General features: G+C 52.5%; 1 protein-coding gene across 9 annotated transcripts in view; it reads left to right on the forward strand.

Moving 5' to 3' along the window:
- The window catches only part of ATP11A (ATPase phospholipid transporting 11A), a 186,866-nt gene that overhangs the window by 129,530 nt on the left and 34,322 nt on the right, over nucleotides 1-23,014 (forward strand). For all 9 annotated transcript variants that reach the window (XM_007960940.3, XM_007960941.3, XM_038007904.2 and 6 more), the window contains exons 9-17: nucleotides 1,909-1,973; nucleotides 2,911-2,992; nucleotides 3,905-4,055; nucleotides 5,252-5,449; nucleotides 9,481-9,654; nucleotides 10,950-11,113; nucleotides 12,711-12,782; nucleotides 14,214-14,287; nucleotides 19,806-19,909. In XM_007960940.3, the coding sequence (XP_007959131.3) occupies nucleotides 1,909-1,973; nucleotides 2,911-2,992; nucleotides 3,905-4,055; nucleotides 5,252-5,449; nucleotides 9,481-9,654; nucleotides 10,950-11,113; nucleotides 12,711-12,782; nucleotides 14,214-14,287; nucleotides 19,806-19,909 (1,084 nt within the window). The remainder of the gene's footprint in view (nucleotides 1-1,908; nucleotides 1,974-2,910; nucleotides 2,993-3,904; nucleotides 4,056-5,251; nucleotides 5,450-9,480; nucleotides 9,655-10,949; nucleotides 11,114-12,710; nucleotides 12,783-14,213; nucleotides 14,288-19,805; nucleotides 19,910-23,014) is intronic.

The following is a 23,014-nucleotide window of genomic DNA, read 5'->3' on the forward strand; positions in this document are numbered from 1 at the left end:
TGCCCAACTAATTTTTGTAATTTTTAGTAGAGACGGGGTTTTGCCATGTTGCCCAAGCTAGTCTCAAAACTTCTGGCCTCAGGTGATCCACCCACCTTGGCCTCCCAGAGTACTGGGATTATGGCATGAGCCACCCACTGTACCTGGCCTAGTTTCACTTTTAAATATTTATGCTATTCAATGGACTTTTAATATTTAGATTATTGAAGATGTTTGTAAATTTGTGATGTGGACAGTTAAGAATTACACACCCAAATTCTCAATCCATCCAGAGTGACGTTTCTTCTTCCTTCTGTCCTAACTAGAAGCAAAGTACTTTTCCAAGTAAATTATTTTTACACTTCCCTGAGTCAGCTTTTTTAAAAAGCTGTTTGTTTTCATAAACACTTGACAGGAATTATTATAAGTGTGTTGCAAACAGAAGCTGACAATCCTTATAACACAACCAGACAACCCATATGCAGCCTGGGAGCTCCATCTTTAGTGACTGCCGGGCGAGGCGGTGCGTGGAGCCCTCAGCCACAGCCAGGGGCAGACACCTCTCCCTCTGGGCAGCTCCACTCTGCCTGTCTTCAGCCGGATGCAGTTCTGAGGTCTGTCGACCAGATATACTCCATGCATTTTACGTTCGTAATATTCAGTAGGTTCTTAACTTTCCGTGATAGAAGGACAGTAAATACAATGACAAATGGAAAGCAAACTTCAGCAAACACTTTTGACCCTTTACCCTCCGAAGCAATCCTTTGGATGTTGCCAATAGCAAAAATTTTAAATTTGAATCTTGCTGCCTATTTCTCCTTTACTACTTAGGAAATGAGAAGAGATTATTTTTCCATCAGCAGGGAACCCTGTTATATCAAGATATAAGCCCCTGGTGGCAGAGACCCCGCTGCTGCTCACCGTGGCTTCAGTGCGCGGAGCGGGGCTTGTTCCTCCATGTGTGAGATTTTTACGTTCTTTGGCTATTACTTGTTTTCCCCCAAAGTAGCCATGCATGGACTGTCCCTGATTTATAGGTCCTCCCATTCCGAGGAGCTTTGCAGCGTGGCGACCAGTGTTTCTAATGGCCAGATAGAGTGTCAGCCTTTGTCTCTAGGAGTAAGACTGTGCCACATGGGACTCCCCGAATCTCACTGAGGGTGTAATAGAAACGATTGAGGCTGGACATGGGGATGGCCAACTGTAATCTCAGCACTTTGGGAGGCCAAAGCACACGGATCACCTGAGCCCAGGAGGTCAAGGCTGCAATGAGCTGTGATCGTGCCCCCACCCTAGGTGACAGAGTGAGACCCTGTCTCAAAAAAAAAAAAAAAAAAAAAGAAAAAGGAAACAGTTGACGGTTGAGTAACTTTTATTTTATTTCACATCCACCCCTCTTTAGCCTTTCCAGAACATTCTGGGACCTTCCAGTGCAGCTGTTCTCAACCTGAGGCTTGTTAGGAGAGGGCTGCTGGGCCCCACCCCAGGGTTTCAGGTTCTCACGGCTTCGGACGATCTTCCTGACTAGTATGATGTTCCTGACTGGCTGCAGGTGCTGCTGACGGCACTAGTGGGGCCACCGCAGGGACCCCTGCTCTAGAGGTCTCTGGGGAGTGTTGCTGAGGCTGTCGGGCGCAGCTCAGTGGGTCTGGGCGGGGCCTGAGGTCCTGCGTTCCACAAGCACTGCCAGGAGGCCCTTGCCACTACTCCTGGAGCCATGTGTTCGTCCCCCGCAAAGATAAGACTGCATGTGTTCACATGCACCTGGATTGACTTAATCATCTGAATATAAGCAAACCGCCGTGTACGCCATCTCCTCGGAAAATGAGATCTGCTGAGCAAACGAGCGGGTTTCGCATCTGCATCTTGCCCCCACCCTGCCCGTTTGCCTTCGTGTCTGTGTCATTTCTGATGATCGTGTCTTTACAGGCCCTTAGGATCGGAAAACTTGCTGCTGAGAGGAGCTACACTGAAGAACACCGAGAAAATCTTTGGTAAATATTTAATTAATTATTCACCATTGCCTGTAACATCAACGATGCATGAAGCAATGTTAAAACCCGCCGCAGAACGCTGAGAGCGTTTCTTGGCGCCTTGAGGTGCTGGAGGCTTTCTGGCCGCGCAAGTTCCGTCCCACTGAGATTCGGATCAGTGAGTAAGTGCGGTCCTGAGGCAGCAGCGTCAGAGATTACGGCTTACGGATTAAGGCCTCTAGTTTTGGGTTCAGAAACAGAAAGTTGCATCCCTGAAGGAATTTATGAAATTTAGTTGTGCGGGAAATTTCTTTCATGTCTGCATTTCTTGGCTAGGATCTCCCATTTCTTGTAGGTTATCGTCTGTTTTAGTCGAGGTAACTTTTGTGTGCCCCACTGTCAGAAAATGCTGTGCAGCTGTCCCTCAGTGTCCTTGGGGGACTGGTTCCAGGACGCCTGCAGATGTCAAAATCCATGGATGCCAAGGCCCCTATTAGCATGTAGCGTACGCATGTCCACCCCTGTAGCTCACATCACCTTAGATCACTTCTAATACCTGGCACAGTGTGAACGCTAGGCACGTAGTTACGCTCTACTGTTTTTATCATCTGTATTTTGTATCATTGTATTATTTTTATTGGGGATTTTTTTCACATCTTTTCCATCCCCAGTTGGTAGAACCTGCAGATTTAGAACTCGTGGATATGGCGGGCCCGGTGTATATTAAGACGGGAACTCTTGAAAAATGAAGCATAGATTGCTTCCTACGCATGAAGAAAGGCCTTTATCCTAAGGAATCAAGTGCTAGTGTTACGTGACTATGGACACTAGTTTGTGAAATTAAAAATAGGATTCACTTTACCCAAGAATTGGTTTTCCCCGCAGCTGTGTGTAACTCACCATAAGGCAAGACACCCTTGTGCCTTGGTCGTCACGCTCGCTTTTCCTCTCCATGTAGGTGTGGCTATTTACACGGGCATGGAAACCAAGATGGCATTAAATTACCAATCGAAATCCCAGAAGCGATCTGCCGTGGAAAAGTAAGGCTCCCCGCCCCGTTGCTGGACGCGCGTGATGGAAATAGCTTCCTCTTGGCCTTATTGGAGGTTCCTTTACCAATATACAGCATCTTAGTAACTGCAGAGCTGACCATTCAGAGGGACTTTCTTATTTTGTGGTGAGGTGGACGGCCACACCCCTCCTTCCTGCGCTTTCTAACGCCTGATACCAGGTTCATGGCAGGTCCAGTGTCCAACAGCTCCTCCCACCATTTCATGAAAAACTCCAAATGGGCTTAGTTTTAACTCTCGAATTTGGTCGAAACCATGCATTCTCTGCTATGGTTTTACGAAGAGCGAACAGAGTCATCTTTTCATTAAAGTCCTGATGATAAATACGTCAGGATGGTAGCTGGATTTGTACTGGAAAAGAAAGGCTTCTTCCTGAGATCTGCTAAAACCTTAGTTAAGGATCTGTGCTTTTCCTGTACTGAGGACACTTCCTTTCAGAGTTACTTACTTTTCCTTGCCCTCCTTTTCTCCCTCCCTCTCTTCCTTCCTCTTTCCTTTCCCTTTCCTTTCCTTCCTTCCTTTACAGTGGTGGTTAGTCACTAAGTTTTGAACTAATTTGTTGATGCTTAATGGTAGAAATTGATTTCTGGATGTTCTTTTCAACGACGGAAGTCCAGAGAGTGCAGAAGCATTGTCCACAGTGTGCAGTGTGGCTGTGAGCAGCCCTCTCTCTCTCCTGCTTGTGGCACTTTTCCCCCTCTTGGCTCTTACCTTTGGCCTCTAGGAGTATGTGCCAGGGACCATGGCATGGGCACAGGTACAGAGGACCCACCATGGTGCGTTGAGGGCAAACGCATCACCGTGCCGTTCCTGTTCTGTTTCTTCAAAGTGCAGAGCTCATTTCCTCGGGGACCAGTGATCACCTCTGTCCTTTTGTTTTAGATCAATGAATGCGTTCCTCATCGTGTACCTCTGCATTCTGATCAGCAAAGCCCTGATAAACACTGTGCTGAAATACGTGTGGCAGAGCGAGCCCTTTCGGGATGAGCCGTGGTATAATCAGAAAACGGAGTCGGAAAGACAGAGGAATCTGGTATGGACAATCACTGCCCTTGTATGATCCGAGGTGACCTGTGGGCCATTATTACGAAAATGTGGTGCAAGAAGAAAGATGAGAGTGAATTTACTGTAGGCAAAAAGCAGCCTTGATTGATTCAATCTCTGTGATAGATACATTCACTGAAATTTAAAGTCTCAGTGGACACCAGCTGCTCCTGCCTTCTTTGGATCTGGAAAGGTAGAGGTTCCCACAGTGAAATCATCAGGACGGTGCCTTAAATACTTGCACTGTGTCCTTTGTTTAGAGGGTGCTGAGTAAATGCTTGTTAATGATTATGAGATAAATGGCACATATTTGTGGTAAATACTTGGAAAAAAGGTCTACTCCCAGTCCAGAGCAGGGCTGTGTGCAAACCCAGACCCTGTCCACTGAGCCTAGAGCGGGGCCGTATGCAAACCCAGACTTGTGTTGACTGAGCCTAGAGCAGAGCTGTATTCAAACCCAGATCCTGTCCACTGAGCCTAGAGCAGGGCCGTGTACAAACCCAGACTTGTGTTGACTGAGCCTAGAGCAGAGCCGTATGCAAACCCAGATCCTGTCCACTGAGCCTAGAGCAGGGCCGTGTGCAAACCCAGACTTGTGTTGACTGAGCCTAGAGCAGAGCCATATGCAAACCCAGATCCTGTCCACTGAGCCTAGAGCAGGGCCGTGTGCAAACCCAGACCCGTGTCCCCTCCGTCCAGAGCGGGGCTATCTGCATCATCTGTCCCTCCCACAAAACTAACATGACCCCACAGATCAGGATAAAAATATACTGAAAAGTCATTTCACCAGGCTTAGTTTTTACATCTGTAGGTTATTACTAAGTAAGTTTGATTGTAAGAGACTCAAAGAGATCCTGTGAATATGCGGAAGTAAAATTGCCGCAGGTGTCTGGTGGACATATCTCCTGTCACCGGCACGTGTTTGTCTTAACTCGTGATTTAATCTCTACTTGCTGGCAGGGCAGCCCTGCAGCTCAGCCCCTGGACCCGGCGGGTCCTGGTGCAGAGACCAGGTGACCCAATGGCTGCCCCCCACCCATCGTCCTTGTCTTTGGACTCTGAAATCTTGTATTTAGTAGTAGCACTCGTATAACTTATGTCTAAGCCTGAGGTGTTAGAGCAGCGTGCTGGAGCCCTGCTGTCCCTCCTGGTGGAGGCGCTGACCCGCACCTTCTGCTCTCGCAGTTCCTCAGGGCGTTCACGGACTTCCTGGCCTTCATGGTCCTCTTTAACTACATCATCCCCGTGTCCATGTACGTCACGGTCGAGATGCAGAAGTTCCTCGGCTCTTACTTCATCACCTGGGATGAGGACATGTTTGATGAGGAGACTGGCGAGGGGCCTCTGGTGAACACATCGGACCTCAACGAAGAGCTGGGACAGGTTGGTGTCTCCTGCGTCCTCTGCTGTGATTTATTGGCTTCTGGGTGAGTCTGCTTCACGTGCCTCAGGTCCTATGCCTGTCGTCTGAGCGTGGCTGTCCCTGGAGCTGGGGTAAGATGGCAGCAGGGTTGTTTTGAACCCTATGTATGAAACAATCAGCAGGGCTGTTATATTGTTATATTTACAACAGATGCAGAATTACAGAATTACAATACCTGCACTCGCCGACTCCTGGAAACTCATCTGGAGCTTCCTGGGCAGAACCCTTTCTGGGTGCAGATGTGAATCAAGGCTGGTGGGTAAAAGTGGCTTTGCCAGCCTTGCACTCTGCTTCTGCACCTGATATTCAAGTCTCATAGCAAGCTTTAAAGATGAGTAAGCCAGACTTTCAGTGACTTGGTTGATTGCAGAGAGTTCAGACGCCTCCGTTCAGATCCTGCTGCTGCGTGATGGCTGCGGGAGCTTGGGCTTCACTGCCACACCTCGAGTCTCAATCTGTGAAATGGGGATGATAACAGATGCTGGCCTTACAGGATTGGGGTGTTGATGAAATGAGATCATGGACACAAGGTGCACAGCGCAGAGTCTGGTGCGACCGCCGCCCTGCCGCCGCACCACCGGGAGGCACACACTAGGCCTGCTGGCTTGGGAAGGGAGCTAGGGAAAGACTCATTCCCTGGGTGTCCCCAGCCTAAAGCGGTGATCTTCCCTCCTTCCCAGCCTTAACGTTGCAGAGTGCAGGGTTGCCAGAGCAGGTACCGGGAAAGGGTAATTGGTCTTTTCAGAAGAAATAGAAAGTGATTTTGAGGGGTATTTTAGCAAACAAGGCTACTTTATAGACCGGTAGCTGAAATCTCCATCTCCCTCCCAGATGACAGCCTGTAAATAGACTTTGACTCCGGCAGATACAGAGGCCTCTGTCTGCCTCCTGTGAGGAAGGTGGACAAACGGAAGGATCATGTTTTGCGTTTGATGAGTTTCAATTTTCAGTGTGTTCGTCCAGCATGTCCCATACTCCTCACAGTGGTGTGTTCTCTCAGTCAGCAATGTGCAGATGCTGATTTAGTTGCTCTGTAGTCAGGTGCTTTTACCTAGGAATATTCTATCTCCTTTTCAACAATAGATGGTACATTTTGTGAGCTTCTGATAAATTCATTGGGAAAGAACTTTTTTCTGTAGCAAGGAAAGTGCCCAGCAGTGTTGAGTGCGGCAGATTTCTTCTCTGCCCTCCTCCTTCTGTCTGTCTGGAGTCCAGCAAAACAGAATATGATTTCTGTCATTCTTTCCTGACCAAAACCAGGCTCCAGCCTGGAGGCTGACCTCCCTGGACACAGAGAAGTGTGTACTGTTGCTCACGGGGGACACACTGAGGTCAAGACAGGTGGACAAGCCCAAAAGGCAGGTTCATCTGACCGCAGCTCCGTGGGTAAACGCCCGTGCCCACCGTCGATGTGCAGTATGATAACACAACTTCTTTTGCATGTGAAATAGAGATTCATCCACCACTCAAGTGTCTGTCTACGACGAAAACAACCATCTCCCATGGAGATCCTGTGCCAGAAGTGCTTTGTGCACCTTCTCTGTGTCCTGTGTGTACTTTGTGCACCTTCTCTGTGTCCTGTGTGTACTCTGTGTACCTTCTCTGTGTCCTGTGTGCTCAGTGCCATTGCCTCTGTCCCGTGGAGATCCTGTGCCCAGCACTTTGTGCACCTTCTCTGTGTCCTGTGTGCTCAGTGCCATTGCCCTGTTTCTCAGACGAGAAACCGAGTCAGGAGCAGACAGTGCCCTATTCTACCAGGCAGTGTTGCCTGCCGAGCACGAGTGCCTTGGAACACACATCCTGCCTCAGGCCGAGTTGAGCAGGCAGGCATGCATTGCAGTGAGGGCCGTCTTTTGTTCTGGGAGCTGAGGGTGATGGCAGCATTGACCAGCACCGGGTTTAGGGTTGACTGTCCCACCACCAGAAAAGAAAATTGCAGGCCAGGACCCCAATGAACAAAGTTGTAAAAATCCTCAGCAAAACACTAGCAAACCAATTCAGCAGCACACAAAAGGATCATGCACCACCTGTGAGATGCAAGGGTGGCTCGATGTGTGTGCAAATCAGTAAGTGTGGTGCATTACGTCAGCAAAATGAAGGACAAAACCGTATGATTATCCGTGATACAGAAAAGGCATTCAACAAAATTCAGCATCCTTTCATGATAACATCTCTCAACAAATTAGGTGTAGAGGAATGTACCTCAGTACAATAAAGGCCATAGATGAGAAACCCACAGCTGGCATTGGAGAAAAGCTGAAAGCTTGTCTTCACACACAATGGAGAAAAGGTGAAAGCTTTTCCTCTAAGATTAGAAAGAAGACAAGGCTGGCCACATTCACCCCTTCTGTTCAGCATAGCGCTGGAAGCTCTAGCCAGAGTAATGAGGCAAGAAAAAGAAATAAAAGGCATTCGTATAGGAAAGGAAGAAGTGAAATTGTTTGCTGATGACACAATCTTATATATAGAAAAGCCTAAAGATGCCACCAAAAAGCTTTTAGAACTAATCAACAAATTTGCTAAATTTGCAGGATACAAAATCACCCCAAAGTCAGTAGTGAGTCTATATACCAAACAACAAACTATTTGAAAAAGAAATCAAAGACTTTCACAAACTTGTTTAATATTAACAAAGCAAACAATCTTATCTCCTTGTCCTGAGCTAACAGAACTGACTGGATTTGTGTCCAGAGATTTCAAGCTTTTGTTTCCACGTTCTTGAAACTGGGATAATAACACGGTTGATGCATTCGTCAGTTGAAGATTAAATGAGGCGCTGCCCAGTGGCTGGACACTGAGTGGATAAGAACAACAAATGTTAAGCTCAACAGGAGGATAACCCAAAACCTCTTAACATTTGTTGTTTCGTTCTTATCCATTTTACCTTTTTAAAAATGTTTTTAGGGCCGGGCGTGGTGGCTCACGCCTGTAATCCCAGCACTTTGGGAGGCCGGGGTGGGTGGATCGCTTGAGGTCAGGAGTTCAACACCAGCCTGGCCAACATGGAGAAACCCCATCTCTACTAAAATTACAGAAATTAGCCAGGCGTGGTGGCACGTGCCTGTAATCCCAGCTACTTGGGAGGCTAAGGCAGGAGAATTGCTTGAACCTGGGAAGCGGAGGTTGCAGTGAGCCGAGATCACACCACTGCACTCCAGCTTGGGCGACAGGGTGAGACTCCATCTCAAAAAAATAAATAAAAATAAAATTACTTTTGAAATTGAATAAGAGTTTATTCTAAGTTACTTCAAAATCCTGTGTAAGAAGTGTACACAGGTTGAATATCCATTGTCCAAAAGTGCTTGGGAAAGAGGCATCCTCATGGGCACGCCCGAACTCAGTCTCGAGATACTGCCGCTGTTCCAGAATTCCCACCTTCAGTTATTCACGATAAACGTGTGACCCGTGAGCTTATCTAAAATCAGAGGTTAAGACGGGTTGTATCTTTAACACATATCACAATTTTCTCCGAGGTTTGTTTTGTCCTCATTCGCTTGAATTTTACCTTCTCAACCTTACATGGCATTGTGGGTTTTGACCTCCGAGACTTTAGATAGAGTAAGTTCGTCCTCTCCGTAGCCTTGGTTTTTATTGTTGTTAAGTACGGTTCGGGATGACCCACTCACACTCTGTCTTCCCAAACAAATGGAGCCCTGGCCCCACCCGTGTCTCCTTCCGGGGAATGTGACTGTGAGACCACACTCTGTTTTGTCTGTTTTGCTCCCAACCCAGAGAAGGTGCCCCAAGGCCTCCCCACCCGTCCTGAATTGCACCTGCCAGGACTGCTGGGTCCTGCTGGATGCTGGGAAGAAGGATGGGGCGGGAGTGTGGCTTGGCCCGGTGAGGGGGTCTGTCTGGGGGAAAACCTTTAGCAATCCACCGCCTATTCAAGTCGCAGTGGGAGCTGGGGAGGAAACAGCCGCTGAGTGTCTGGCTCGGAGACGCGCGGGCCTCCCTCAGAGCGTCCTGACTTGCTGTGCCCTGCCCGCAGGTGGAGTACATCTTCACGGACAAGACCGGCACCCTCACGGAGAACAACATGGAGTTCAAGGAGTGCTGCATCGAAGGCCACGTCTATGTGCCCCATGTCATCTGCAACGGGCAGGTCCTCCCAGAGTCCTCAGGAATCGACATGATTGACTCGTCCCCCAGCGTCAACGGGAGGGTAGGTGACAGCCTCCACGCTGTCCAAGTGTGTGAGTGAGTGGGCGGCTGTGCGTGCATGTTGAGTCCACCCCTTTTCACTTGAGTGTCCAGGAAAATCCAGCTCCTCTCTGTGGACTTCAGTGGGAGGGATGGTCAGGAAGTGCGATGTGTGCGGTGTCCCATTAGGACACATCTGCTCGGTGATACCCATGTTAGAATTGGTTCTGAAAACCGTAGAAGCAGGGCAAACACACATGCATGCACCCAGACACCGTGTGCACAGACACGCACGCACACTCACACGCAGACACGTACTCATACGCTCCCTGACACCGTGTGCACACGCAGACACACACTCTCCCTGAGCCCCGTGTGCACACGCTTACACACACACATACTCATGCCTAGACACCGTGTGCACACACAGACACATACAAATGCACACACTCCCTGACACCATGTGTACACATGCTTACACATAGACACACACACCCAGACACCATGTGCACACACTGCACACACGCTCACACGCGGACACACACACATACTCTCACGCATGCCCAGAAACCGTATGCACACACAGACACACTCACGTGCAGACACACACACATGCACTCTCACACACACCCCGAGTGCAGTGGCTCCAGATCTCAGCATCTCTGGGCAGGACTGGGGTCCCAGGCCGACGCCATTCCTGAATTTTCCCACACACAGGGCAGCCTTGGGGATCAGGTTCCAGCTGGCTGTGGCCCTGAGCACATCTCTTCACCTTCCTGAATGCTGATTCTGCAGCTGCAGGCGCAGGATAATAGCTCCTGCTTCTTAGGGGGTTTCAGGGTGAACGTTACGATGTGAGTCAACAGCAGGAGTGCCACGGTCATGTCTAGTCTAACACGCTTCGGTTAGGAGCATGTCACCATCGCGCAGGCACCGGGGCGGAGGCACAGCCAGGGTCCAGCATGTTTGTGGTTGTCTGTGTTCGCGGCCCCGTGTGACTCAGTCTCCCTTCCCGGACGCTCATGGTGGTTTGCCATTTCCGAGTGCACGTGAAGCCTCTGGTTTCTAAACATGTCGGAGCTGAAGAACACACGCCTGTTTCAGTCTTCATCACCCGTCAATTTCAGTTACCACGGAGCGCTTGAGAATGATGGAAAGCCGTAATTCCATCCCACCGTATAACCCCTCACCGCCCGCAAGCTGCCTTCGTGGCTGCGGGAACCAAACCCCACTTCGTGTTTTCTGTCTGTGCCTGTTTCCCTCTATCTTCAGTGGATGCATAGTGATTTGTGGGTTCTGGGAACTGCTTTTTTATAGGAGCGCGAGGAGCTGTTTTTCCGGGCCCTCTGTCTCTGCCACACCGTCCAGGTGAAAGATGATGACAGCGTGGACGGCCCCAGGAAGTCTCCAGATGGGGGGAAATCCTGTGTGTACATCTCATCCTCGCCCGACGAGGTGGCGCTGGTCGAAGGTGTCCAGAGGTGCGTCTCGGGCCGAGGGTCTGCCTGGGTTTCCTGATGTGACTCAGCCCCACCCCGGCCCCAGTCAGGGACTTGCATCTGGAGGCGTCCTCGGCCCCACCCCGTGCCCTGCACACTGAGCTCTGCTGCCTTTGCGCCCAGGTTCTGGGGACCCCGTCCCTGTATGAGCCCCTCCCACTGTGATAAGCAGCGTCTGGTCCCCAGCGCATGAGTCTTCAGCTCTGACTTTTCGTGGCTGGCTTTTCCTCCTGAGGTCTGCAGTAAGTTAGAGGTCATTCCAAATAACCACAGGCTTTGAAATGTGGAAACAATCCTTCCTTTAACACAAATATCCCTCCTGCATCTCAGAAAACTGAAGCCAGAGGCCCAGCAGCCTTCCCAGAGCCACAGCCTGGGTGGGGCAGAGAGGAGCTGGTGCACAACCTCTCACCGCCCAGCTTTTAAGCAAACGCTTGGAAAAATACTTGAGGCATTCCAGATACGTGGATAATTTCAACTCAGGGAAGCCGTTTTCAAATCCACCCAGCTCATGACTTCTGTAATACCGAATCTCCCCTCTCCAAAAACAATAAAGGGACACTGCCTTCAGGGACTGAGTGTGGTGAGAATCATGTTAGCGCTTCTCCCCTCATTACAGCCATGTTTTTGTCGCCGCTAAACTGATGCGTTTTCTCCGTGCAATTTGAACAGCACAGATACGTCTGCAGTATCACTGGGGCCCTTCGTCCATGCGTAAACCCACACATGCATAGGTGAGGCTTCCTGGAGCTGGGTTTCTCTCTTCTTGGAACACAAGTGCCCAGGAATGCCACTGCCTTCATCACAGGTGTTAGAAGTGAAGGCAGGCTGCCCTGTCCGCCTTTGAGACTTCTCCCCGCCCTGAAGCTTTTCCTCCAGCCGCTGCTCCCACCTGGGCTGGCCAGCGGCCTCCACTCCCATCCCCCTGGTGCTGCGATGATGGCCGCAGCTGTGCTGGGAAGCACGTCTTTCTCCCGGGTCCTCTGCTGGCCTCTCACATCCCAAAGCCATGCTCTGTCTCTGCCATCCCAGCGGCTCCCACAAGGCCGTGAAGGTCGCTGACCCTCAGGCATGCAGGAGGAGGCATTGCACAGATGGGTGCACCCACGTGCTGGCTGAAGGCCTGCGCTGGGCCTTGGTTCCCCGTCGTGACTCAAGGGGCTTGGTCTGGGGGTCACAGCCTCTCAGAGACCCTCTCCCTCTGGCATCGTGTTCTCTGCTCACCAGCAACAACAGAGCCCACGAATCAGTGAGCAAAGGTGTCATCGAAGCAAGGATTGCAGGCCATGTGCCTGCCACTCTCTGCTGGAGAACAATTAATACTGACAAGAAAGTGCCTCACTGCTGTGTACCAGGGAGGGCTGGGTTGGGTAGAAATTCTGTTGCTCTTGGAAGATTTTTTGAGATGGTAAATAAGTTCGTAATGATAATTTCCTAACTTTATAATGCAGTTTATAATCTCTGTTTAACTGAAAGTGTTTCTTTTTTGAAAAGAACGCTTTACCAAAATACAAAGCAAATAGTGCAAGAGGAACATCAGTATCTCAGATTCACCCTGAGGTTTCCCTTTGCATTGCAGACTTGGCTTTACCTACCTGAGGCTGAAGGACAATTACATGGAGGTATTAAACAGGGAGAACCACGTCGAAAGGTATGTGCAACTCGCCCTCAGATGTGAAGGGAGTAAAGAATAAAGAATGTTCTTTATAAGGTTCTGTATTTGAGGGAAAAGACAAGTTCTCTATGTTCTCCCGCAATTCGCTTCCTCTCCTTCCCAGTGACACCCCAGGAATGTTACCAGATGTTCTGGAGAAGTGCTGGACCGTTAGAGAAGGGCTTGGGTTCAGCCACAGGGCTGCTTCCCCGGATGGTTTTTCTGAGATCTGACTCAATAAGCGTAAATGTGCGGTCACCGTTCCAGCAAAGACACAAGATCTGGTGGTGACGACCTCAAAACACCTGGATTTTAAAATTTCATTCTTAGGGAAAATAAACTCCCCAGTGGAAGGGAAAGGACAAACCCCTTGATTCGGCAGGGGCTCCTGGGCCCTCCGCTGGCACCAGCTGTGCCCTCCCCACAGCTCCCTGGGCTTTCCGAGGTCTGGAGTGACCTGGGCCCTCCGCTGGCACCAGCTGTGCCCTCCCCACAGCTCCCTGGGCTTTCCGAGGTCTGGAGTGACCTGGGCCCTCCGCTGGCACTAGCTGTGCCCTCCCCACAGCTCCCTGGGCTTCCCGGGGTCTGGAGTGACCCGGGCCCTCCACTGGCACTGGCTGTGCCCTCCTTACAGCGCCCTGGGCTTCCCGGGCTCCAGGGTGACCCGGGCCCTCCACTGGCACCGGCTGTGCCCTCCCCACAGCGCCCTGGGCTTCCTGGGGGCCGCAAGTCACCATTGTTGAGGCTCCGGGTTTGCAGCCGTGGAGGCGGTGAGATCGTGGACTAGATGAGAGCCCCCGTCGGGGCTCTGCCGAGGAACCCCTGGCTCCGAACTGGGCTGGCACTGTGGCCAGAGCCCCTCCTCAGCTTCCCACTGAGTCCAAGGCCCTGAGGAGACTGAGGGGCGGCAGCAGGGGCTCCCAAACACTTCCGACGCTCCAGACGCCACACAGGTTTTCTGAGTCTTCCGGTAACAGGATGGCACCAGGCAAAACGCCAGTGTCCTTTGCTTTTTCTATGGTTCTGATCTCTTAGGGTAACACCGGTTCATTGGCAAGGATCCGAGCTCTGACACAACTTTGAGTCTGTTCAGCAATGTTTAGGGAGGGAGTCGGTGCATAGGGAGCGTAGCCTGCTTGACAGAATGTGAGCCCATGCCCTGGGTCGGGTGGGGATGTGTTGAGGAGCTGGTGCCACAGGTGCCACGGGGCCCAGACTCTGCCTCACTGGTACACCCACCGTGTCCTTCAAATCCAGGCCTCTCAGGGCGTCTGTGTGAGGACAGCTCTCACCCAGCAGCCCTCGTGTGTCCCCTGAGGAGGGGCCAGGGTTGCCCCAGCCATTCTGCTGCGGAGAGCTTCGTAGCTACCAGATGGAATCGCGTGAGGACCCACGTGGACGGTGTGACCCTCTGCGTTTCTCTTTCAGGTTTGAATTGCTGGAAATTTTAAGTTTTGACTCAGTTAGAAGGAGAATGAGTGTAATTGTAAAATCCGCTACAGGTAAAATTTCTTTTTCTTTTATTAAGTTATACATGGTGGTGGTGTTTTATTCTGATGACTAAATTCTACAGGACCTTTAAGGATTTAGCGTTTAAGAATGATTTGTTCTTTTTTAAAAGAGTATAGACAGATCCTCTCAAAATGCTATATTTTTATTTTTAAAAAGTGAAACATTTCTGAAATGCTGAGGAGGGAGTCCTGGGCTAAACACCCGGCACCCTTGCTCTGTCCATCTTTTAGTGTCGAGCTGGGGCCACTTTACTGTTGAAAATTGCTTAACTGCATTTGTGAGTGTTTCCCTGCCCATCCCTTCCCCCACCCGCTTTTTTCCATGCAGAAGTAAATGACATAAAATGTTTTTAAATAACCACTTTCAAGGAAAAGGTAGTGTGGGTTTGCAAACGTATCTGTAATAATGTTCAAAATTGCAAAGTGAGCTTTGTTGATTGGCGGTTGCCGTAACAGTGTGTCTGTGAGAACAGCACACTCGGTTTGTGCTCCGGAAAGCTGGGGTGAGCAGTGGCGGGGCGCAGTCAGGGCCCTGTGGCTGCCGTGATGTTTTGGTGACCCGCACGGGTGGGCACTCTCCTGGTCCCCCCACTCTGACCTGTGGCTGCCCCTGTCCCGGACAATTCCCTCTCCAGTCCAGGTGGACACGTCTGTGGTCCCCTGACCTCCCTGTGAGGGACCCTCCCAGGCACTTTGCATCCCCCATGCACAGGCGGACAACCTCGTCTCCCCCCACTCTCACCAGGTCACGTGGGACATGACATGTGCCACAGGCCACTCAACATCGCAGCCCCTCAGGCTCCCACCCACAGTGCTGAGGCTCGAAGGGGCGGGCGCCCCTGGCTCTTTGCCCTGGACAGGCAGGGCCCATGGGCTCCATCTGCAGGGGCCACCCCTTTGCGTGGCCATTGCTTCCTAAGAGCTCCCACCCGCCGGTGCTGAGCTTCTCCCAGCGTCCCCTCTGAGGCTCTCACCCACCTTCATCGCCAGACTGTCCCTAAGTGTCCCCAGAGGGCACTGCCCGCACCCCCCACAGTGGCCTCATTCCCTGCTGCCTGCGGTGCTTTCCCATAGGAAGGGCCTTTCACCCATCTGTCCTTTCCACGGACGGCTCAGGAAGCCTCTCCCGGCCCTCAGCCCCACAGCCGCATGCGGGACGTTGCCCTGTGGTGGGGCCGTCCGTCCGTCCGTCTGCGGCCACTGGCAGCCCACACGCATCCCGAACGCAGAACCGATGCTCTTCTCAGCAACACGCTCACGTCATGCCGCCCTCCACCGAGTGCTCCCAAATCCTGTGCCCTTGAGAGCCCAGCGTCGGAGCGGGGCTTTGTCGAGAGCTGTGGGATCTCACTCTTCATTGTTTCCTAAAACCAGACAATCCCAGGCTGCATTTAGCTCTTTGGAAAGATGCCTGGCAGACAACCAAACAGCCGCTCCCTGGAACCAGACAGACTCCAGGCTGGAGAGCTTCGTGCCGCGTTTTCCTAAGACGTGCCGAGTTTCATTTTAGCACAGAGTAGATGGAGGAGGGCCTTCATCAGTGCCGTCAGGCTCGCTTCTGATCAGGACCCTGGTGCCTCACTTTCTAAGCCCCGGAAGGAGCTGTGGGGGGCGGTGTGGCTCTCAGTGACGCCCTGTGAGTCATAGCAGCTCTGGGGTGGGCAGTAGCCTCAGGAGGGTGCCGTTGCTGCTCTGGGGGCTGCCACCTGCCTCCGCCGGTTCCTTAGACACAGTCCTGCTGCATCACCTCTGAGACACGCCGTCGAATGTGGGATGAATCCGGGCTCCACAGTGAGACGTCCACTGATGGTCACAGGATGAGGAACCGTCTGTGTGTGAATGTTGCCAGGACTCCCGTGAAGACCTTCTGCCAGCTGGACCGTGGGATCAGCAGGACGGGGTCTGAGAACAGGTTCGGATGCGTGAGACCTGTGTGTGTCGGAGCCCTTCCCCCTGGCTCAGATGAGGCGCGGTCCTGAGAATCTCAGCCACTTGGAGTTATCTGGGATAAACACATCCTGGGTAGGAAGTTCCTGGTCCAACCCATCACACGGTTTTCCCTGTAGAAGTCGAATCTAGCTGTTGAGCCGTGGCTGGAACATGCTGCCCGTGACTTGCGGGGCTGACCACAGTGCCCAAGAAGGCAAGCATCAGCCACCCTGGAGCTGCCCCTGCCACGTGCTCGGCCGCCCCTGCCACGCGCTCGGCCGCCCCTGCCTCACACTCAAAGGGTCTTTGCTGCATCCTGAATGCCTGAGACCTCGGGGCTCAATGTTGTGGGCTACGCCGCAGAATCTTTGTAAATAACTTCTGTTACCATCAAAAGGCTGAAGAGCTACTGGATCACTTGAAGAATCCAGGTTGGAGGCATTTGTGCCATGAGAATATCCCCATCCGCATAGGGACGCTTGTGGGCCTCCTAGGGCCTCTCCGAGGAACTGAGAGCTTGCAGGAGAGACTGCCCTGCTGTCTGAAGCCAGCCACTCGGCAGTTACTTTGAAGAGAAGCTTGAATATGTAATTAAGCAAGGTGTTCTGTAAGTGGTGATCCTCCCTGGAGAGGCACACTAATTGCACTGGAGTTCTGCCTGCTGGGCGGGGCGACCCGGCAGCCAGCTCACAGCCCGTGTTTCCCCCTGGGCTCAGCCCTGCGTGGGGGTGCGGCTGTCGGAGCCGGATCTCAGTGCTGGGGGGCCGGGCAGCCCCAACAGGGGCCTCCCATTTTCGGATGTCTGTACCTCAGTCATGTGCTTTCCTGGGATTCTCCGCAGTGGAATTTTGAGGGAGGACTTGGAAGTCACAGGCTACTCGGCTGCATCAGGCATTCCCTTTCAAAGGGAGATGTGAAGTCTTTCTCTTTGGGGGGATCCTGCGGACGCTCACTGCACCCCAGGTGAGATGCACGCAGTCCATGGAACACCAACTTGAAAGAAGAAAGGGAGAGGACGTAAGCATATTCATCTATGAAAAAGAAAAGCAGAAAAGACGAAAGAGAAGAAGGAAAGTCCTAACCGTGCACCCTCCTAGAGCTCCTCTGGGAGCAGCTTCCTTGGTGCTGTTTTCCAGCCATTTCGGGGACATTGGCTGTCATGCCTGGCTTTCCATGTCCTTGAGCTCGTCTGTGAGACACAGTGAGAGACCCCCCCACCATGGGCTCAAACTGAGGTTCTGTAGCCCTTTCTCTTCTCCAAATGGCACTAAGCCCTTCTTGGTCCTGGAGGGGACAGCCACCAACCACGGCTGCACCTGCGACACAGCCCAGCTGTCTTGGGGACAGGATCCTGTGTGTTCGGTCGCGGCACCTGCGTGTGCACGGCTCTGCAAAGCAGCTGCAAAACACGGTCTTCTGTTGCTCGTTGTAGATTAACTTTTGCTCTGTCCTCTGGGTTTTTTTGTTCCAAGGCTGTTCCTGACCAACTCTTCAGGCTGAAGGTGTCCTGTGTCTCACAGCAGAATTCACAAGCTGAGACAGTGGGAAAGTTAAGCCATTCACATGCTCTTGGCATGAGTTGTGAGCCATGAAACATGAATTTTCTAGTAAAAAATGTGCTGCTGTTCAAGAATGCATCATTATGTCATCTGGACCATAGTTATTCTAAACTGCATCTGATGACACCACAGCATTGGCTGGAAACCGTGGGAGTCGGGAAACGGCTCCGACATCAGCTGGGTGGTTTAACCCCTGGGCCCTGCTTTTCTGTGCTAAGCAACTGAGACTCCGTGGTCACACCTGTGCAGTTCTGCAGGGGCCCTCTGGGTTCCAGCTCTCAGCCTCAGCGTGCTCACTCCCCTGTCCCCACCATCCCCCACCTGCTCACTCTCCCATCCCCTCCAGCCTCAGCCTCCCCACCCTCCCGTCCCCTCCATCCCCCACCTGCTCACTCTTCCATCCCCTCCATCCCCCACCTGCTCACTCTCCCATCCCCTCCAGCCTCAGCCTCCCCACTCTCCCGTCCCCTCCATCCCCCACCTGCTCACTCTCCCATGCCCTCCAGTCTCAGCCTCCGTCCTCTCCTGTCCCCTCCAGCCTCAGCCTCCCCACTCTCTTGTGCCCTCTGTCCCCCACCTGCTCACTCTCCCATCCCCTCCAGCCTCAGCCTCCCCACTCTCCCGTCCCCTCCATCCCCCACCTGCTCACTCTCCCATGCCCTCCAGTCTCAGCCTCCGTCCTCTCCCGTCCCCTCCAGCCTCAGCCTCCCCACTCTCTTGTGCCCTCTGTCCCCCACCTGCTCACTGTCCCGTGCCCTCCAGCCTCAGCCTCCTCCAGCCTCAGCCTCCTCCAGCCTCAGCCTCTGTCCTCTCCCATGCCCTCCAGCCTTTGCTCAGCACTGGTTTGCTCCATGTATTGGCAACACCCGCATCACCAGGTGCCATCCTCTCTGGCTGCAGGTTGGCAGTCACCTCAGCCACATGAGCGTCAGGTGTAGCCGTGTTCCCACGGCTTCCCTGTCGGTGTCTCAGGAGTTAGCGCCTCCTGGGATCCGGGAAGGAAGGCAACGTGGACCCGTTCCTACTCCTGAGTCCTCGTCCAAACTCCAGGCCTTGGATCCAGGTCGTCAGCCCAGGAGCGTCCCCTCCCCACGTCCCTCCCACCACCCCCGTGGGGACCACTGCCTGCCCACCCTGGGGCCCTCTGGATTTGGTCCCTGATAGACTTCCCGAGGGACCTCAGTGTCTAGGGGTCGCAGAGCGCTCTCTGCGCCACCAGGAGCTGGGCATGGAGCTTCCTAAGCGTGCTGCTCAGGCTGCTGTGGTGCTTCTCCCACCCTGCTGTCGCCAAGATGGAGTACCGTGGCGTTTCCCTGCACCCAGGCACAAACCAGCCGCCTGGCAGAGTGCCACGTGGCTTCACAGACCAGGGGATGCTTCAGGGGCAAAGGGGGCTCTGTGTGTCGGGAGCAGGTCACATCACGGCAGAGCTGTCATGGCCTTTGCTGCGTGCTGCAGTGCCTGAAAGAGAAACTCGCTTTATCCGAGGCCTGAGAAGCCCGCGTTCACGGCACAAGTATGTCCACAGCAGTCGCAATGTTACGAGAGGCGTGGGAAAAAATGATGCAACATTTCCTGTGACTCTTCCAAGTTCGGGGGTGTCCCGGCGGCCTCGCTCTGCGTGAGGACACATGGCTCTCCGAAGGGGATTTGTGTTCACCTTCCAGCATTTCAGAAACCATGACCCCCTTTCGGTCACCCCAGCCCCCGTCCCGAGGGCGTTTTATCCCCTTTCGTGTCTTTCCTAGAGAAAACAGAGGCCTGGAGCCAAGTTCTTTTCCTGGTTCCCCGCCTTTCCTGTGAGATGTCTAGGGTTGTAGGAATAAAACGAGGCTTTGGAGGTAATCTGTAGGTTTTATTTTTTCCTGACTGTAACATGTTAACTGGTCCATTAAAATCTTCTTTAAAAAGGTTTCCACACCGCTATCCCGGTTGTTGGTTTTTTAATAATGGCATAATTTTAAAAATAATCTAGTCTTCCCCATATTGTGATTAAACTCCTCGTTTTTCTCATTTTGTAGGAGAAATTTATCTGTTTTGCAAAGGAGCAGATTCTTCAATATTCCCCCGAGTGATAGAAGGCAAAGTTGACCAGATCCGAGCCAGAGTGGAGCGGAACGCAGTGGTGAGAGCCGGGCTGGGGAGGGCCTCGTGGCGGTCAGCGCCCCTGTTGTCAGGAAGGAATTCCATTTGCCACAAGTTCCTGGCTGGGAATGGCGCATTGTATCCCCTGGGAATGTTCAGAAATCAGCTGGGCCAGATGCAGACAGACGGGCAACTTCGGCTGACATCTACCCCGAGGGGCCTCCAATGCCCAGCCAGGCCCCAGCCTTGCGCAGGGTTTTATTTCGGGGTGGGTGCGAGGTTGGTTGATTGATGTTAGCACGTTTGTGGTCCTTGTGTTGGAGCAAAAAGGTCTTTGTCTTGACGTTTCTAGTGATTTGCTTCAAAACAAGTCAGTGCTTTCGTTTTCTGTTGTGACATCACCTGTTCGGGTTTCTTTCCCCATCTGGGTCTTAAGCCTGTACGATAAGGTTTCTTTCCACCACTTCTTGTGTAGCATTGCCCAGCGGCCTGCACACCTGAGCTTGCCACTCTGCGGGTCTGGCTTTCTCTCTTTGGGGCTGCTGCAGTAGGGGGATGGCCTGAGTGTCTCTCACAGCAGGGCCTCCCCTCCCTGTCAGACATGTGGATGGGGGTGGACACACTCTCTCCCATCAGACGCCCTAACACAGGGCGACACGTGGCTGGGTGACGCGTGGTGGGGCGACATGTGGCTGGGTGGACGCGCTCCCTCCCGTCAGACGCCCTAACACTGGGTGACGCGTGGCTGGGTGATGCGTGCCTGGGTGACGCGTGCCTGGGTGGACGCGCTCCCTCCCGTCAGACGCCCTAACATTGGGCGACGCATGGCTAGGTGACGCTTGGCTGGGTAGATGCGCTCCCTCTGCTCTCCACATGGCTGCTTTGTCCCACGGCGTCTGCACCCTTCTCCCGATGCCACCCTGGGGTCTTCTCCCTCACTCCAGCCCAGGGCAGCCCCTTGTCTCACACCGTCTTCATCTTTTCATGAGAAGGAAACAGTGACTGACAGGCTCTCCTCCCAGAGGTCCAAAATGACGCTGGCCGGAATGGCTATGCACTGGGAACAAGACTTCCAAGGCTGGCTCAGCACCAAGGAAGGCTGACCAAGGGAACCTCGTACTAGAGGCCATAGTGCTCAGCGCTGCCTTCACTTACCATTTATGAATAAAGCAGCCTTTGTCCTCACTGTCAGTCTCAACGCTTGATTACTGCAGATGTCAGAGCGTTAAGAATTCCTGCTGATGGACAGGAGCCCTTTCACGTGTGAGCCTGTGCTTGCAGCAGCCAGAGCGGCTCTGAACTTCGTGGAATGCTGTCAATGTGCAGATCATTCACCTTTAAGTTGCTGTTAAAACAACAACTAGCATTACAAAGTAGCTGCCTTGGAACCAACAGGAATCCATAAATCAGCAGCAGGTTTAGGATTGTTGAACTTCTCCGAGCGGGATCTGCAATAGCACTGACTTCCTCCAGCCACAGAGTTGCGGCATGAAAGCCGAGCAGGTTCCTCTGAGTAGCACAAGCATCCTTCACATGGATTATGTGAATTGTGATGATTTTAAAGTCCATTTGCTGCTTGTTTCAAAAAGCCTTCTTGAGATGTAATTGCCATACATTCATCTATACACATTTAAAACGCGACAGCAGCAAGGGCGTTGACACACGAATGCACACGGAAGCGTTGCCTGTTGGGACGGGGACGCTTCCCTCACCCCAGAGACTGTCTCGCGCCCTCATATTCTCTTCCCTGCCAACTCCCACTCACTGCAGACCACCGCTCCACTCGCCATCACTACAGACTCGTGCCCACCTTCTGGAGCTTCCTATCAGCAGAATCACAAAAGGTGGCTGTTTCATCCAGCGTCTTTCACTCCCGTAACTGCTGAGACTCGGCCATGTGGGCCTGTTCATTTCTGTTGTGATGAACAGCAGCACTCATTCGGTTGCCAAGTGCTAGCGGTACTAGTCCAAGTGCTGGGCACTAGCGGTACTAACCAGTCCAGTTGTCAGGTGCTAGTGATAACTAATCAGTCCAGTTGCCAGGCACTAGCAGTACTAACCAGTCCAGTTGCCGGCACTAGCGGTACTAACCAGTCCAGTTGCCGGCACTAGCAGTACTAGTTCATTTGCCGAGCACTTGCAGTACTGGTTTTTTCTACAGATGGGCCAGTTTCTTGATTCTCCCGCCTGTTGGCGGACATGGATTGTTTCCAGTTGGGACTGTTGCAGAAGCAGCTGCTGGAGGTCGCCTGCTCTGCGTGTCTGGGGCTGGGCCGATATGACCTTTTCTCCTGGGGACCCTGCTGTCACAGCGTCTGCATTTCTCTGTCCACAGCTTCCCTTTTCTGGCTGCTTTTGAGGTGTTTCGTGATGGGATGCCTTTGTGGAGTGATGTTGTGTTTCTTTGCTCAGCAGTCTTGAGCATCTTGGATCTGTGGAGTTTCATCAAGTTAAAAATTTTCAGCAATTATTCTACAGATATTTTTCTTCCCCGCTCCATTTCAACAGTTCCAGTGACCCATATACTCGACTCCCGAACGTTCTCATTGCTTACGAAGGCTTTTCCCTTGAAGTTTTTCCACATGTTGTTAGAGACAGTTTCTGTTGCCACGTCACGAGTCTTTTCCATGCAGCGTCTAACCTGTCAGCGCCCCATGCAGGACACCCCTCCCCTCAGATGTCGGAGTTTTCATGTCTAGAAATCCCGCCAGCGTGTTTTGTATCCTCATTCCCCTGCTTAACATGGGGCGTGTGTGATCCAGTGGCGGTGACTGTTTAAATCCTCCTTGCTAACGGCACTCCTGCTGCCAGCTCTGGGCCAGCCACAGCGGTTGCACAGTCCCCTTGTTTGGGGCAGGAACGGTGCCCCTGCATGCTGGTGGCCTGTGAGCTTTGTTGGATTCTGGGTATCGTGGTCCTCCTGGAGATCTTGAATCTTGTTCTGGGGTGCAGCTGAGTTCCTGGGAACTCCTTTCTGTTCCTTTCAGGCCACGCCTTCATGATGTTCAGTAGACCCACAGCAGTGCCTGCCCCGGGTGGTGCTCCCCAACCTGCCAGGCCCCGAGCGCTGTGCCTGGCGAGTGGCCGTGCCTCCTGGCAGCAGGCTGTCCCACCCTCCTCCTAATGGCTTGTTCCTGGCTTCCAG

The sequence above is a fragment of the Chlorocebus sabaeus genome, chromosome 3 (assembly GCF_047675955.1).
Source record: "Chlorocebus sabaeus isolate Y175 chromosome 3, mChlSab1.0.hap1, whole genome shotgun sequence".
NCBI lineage: Eukaryota > Metazoa > Chordata > Mammalia > Primates > Cercopithecidae > Chlorocebus > Chlorocebus sabaeus.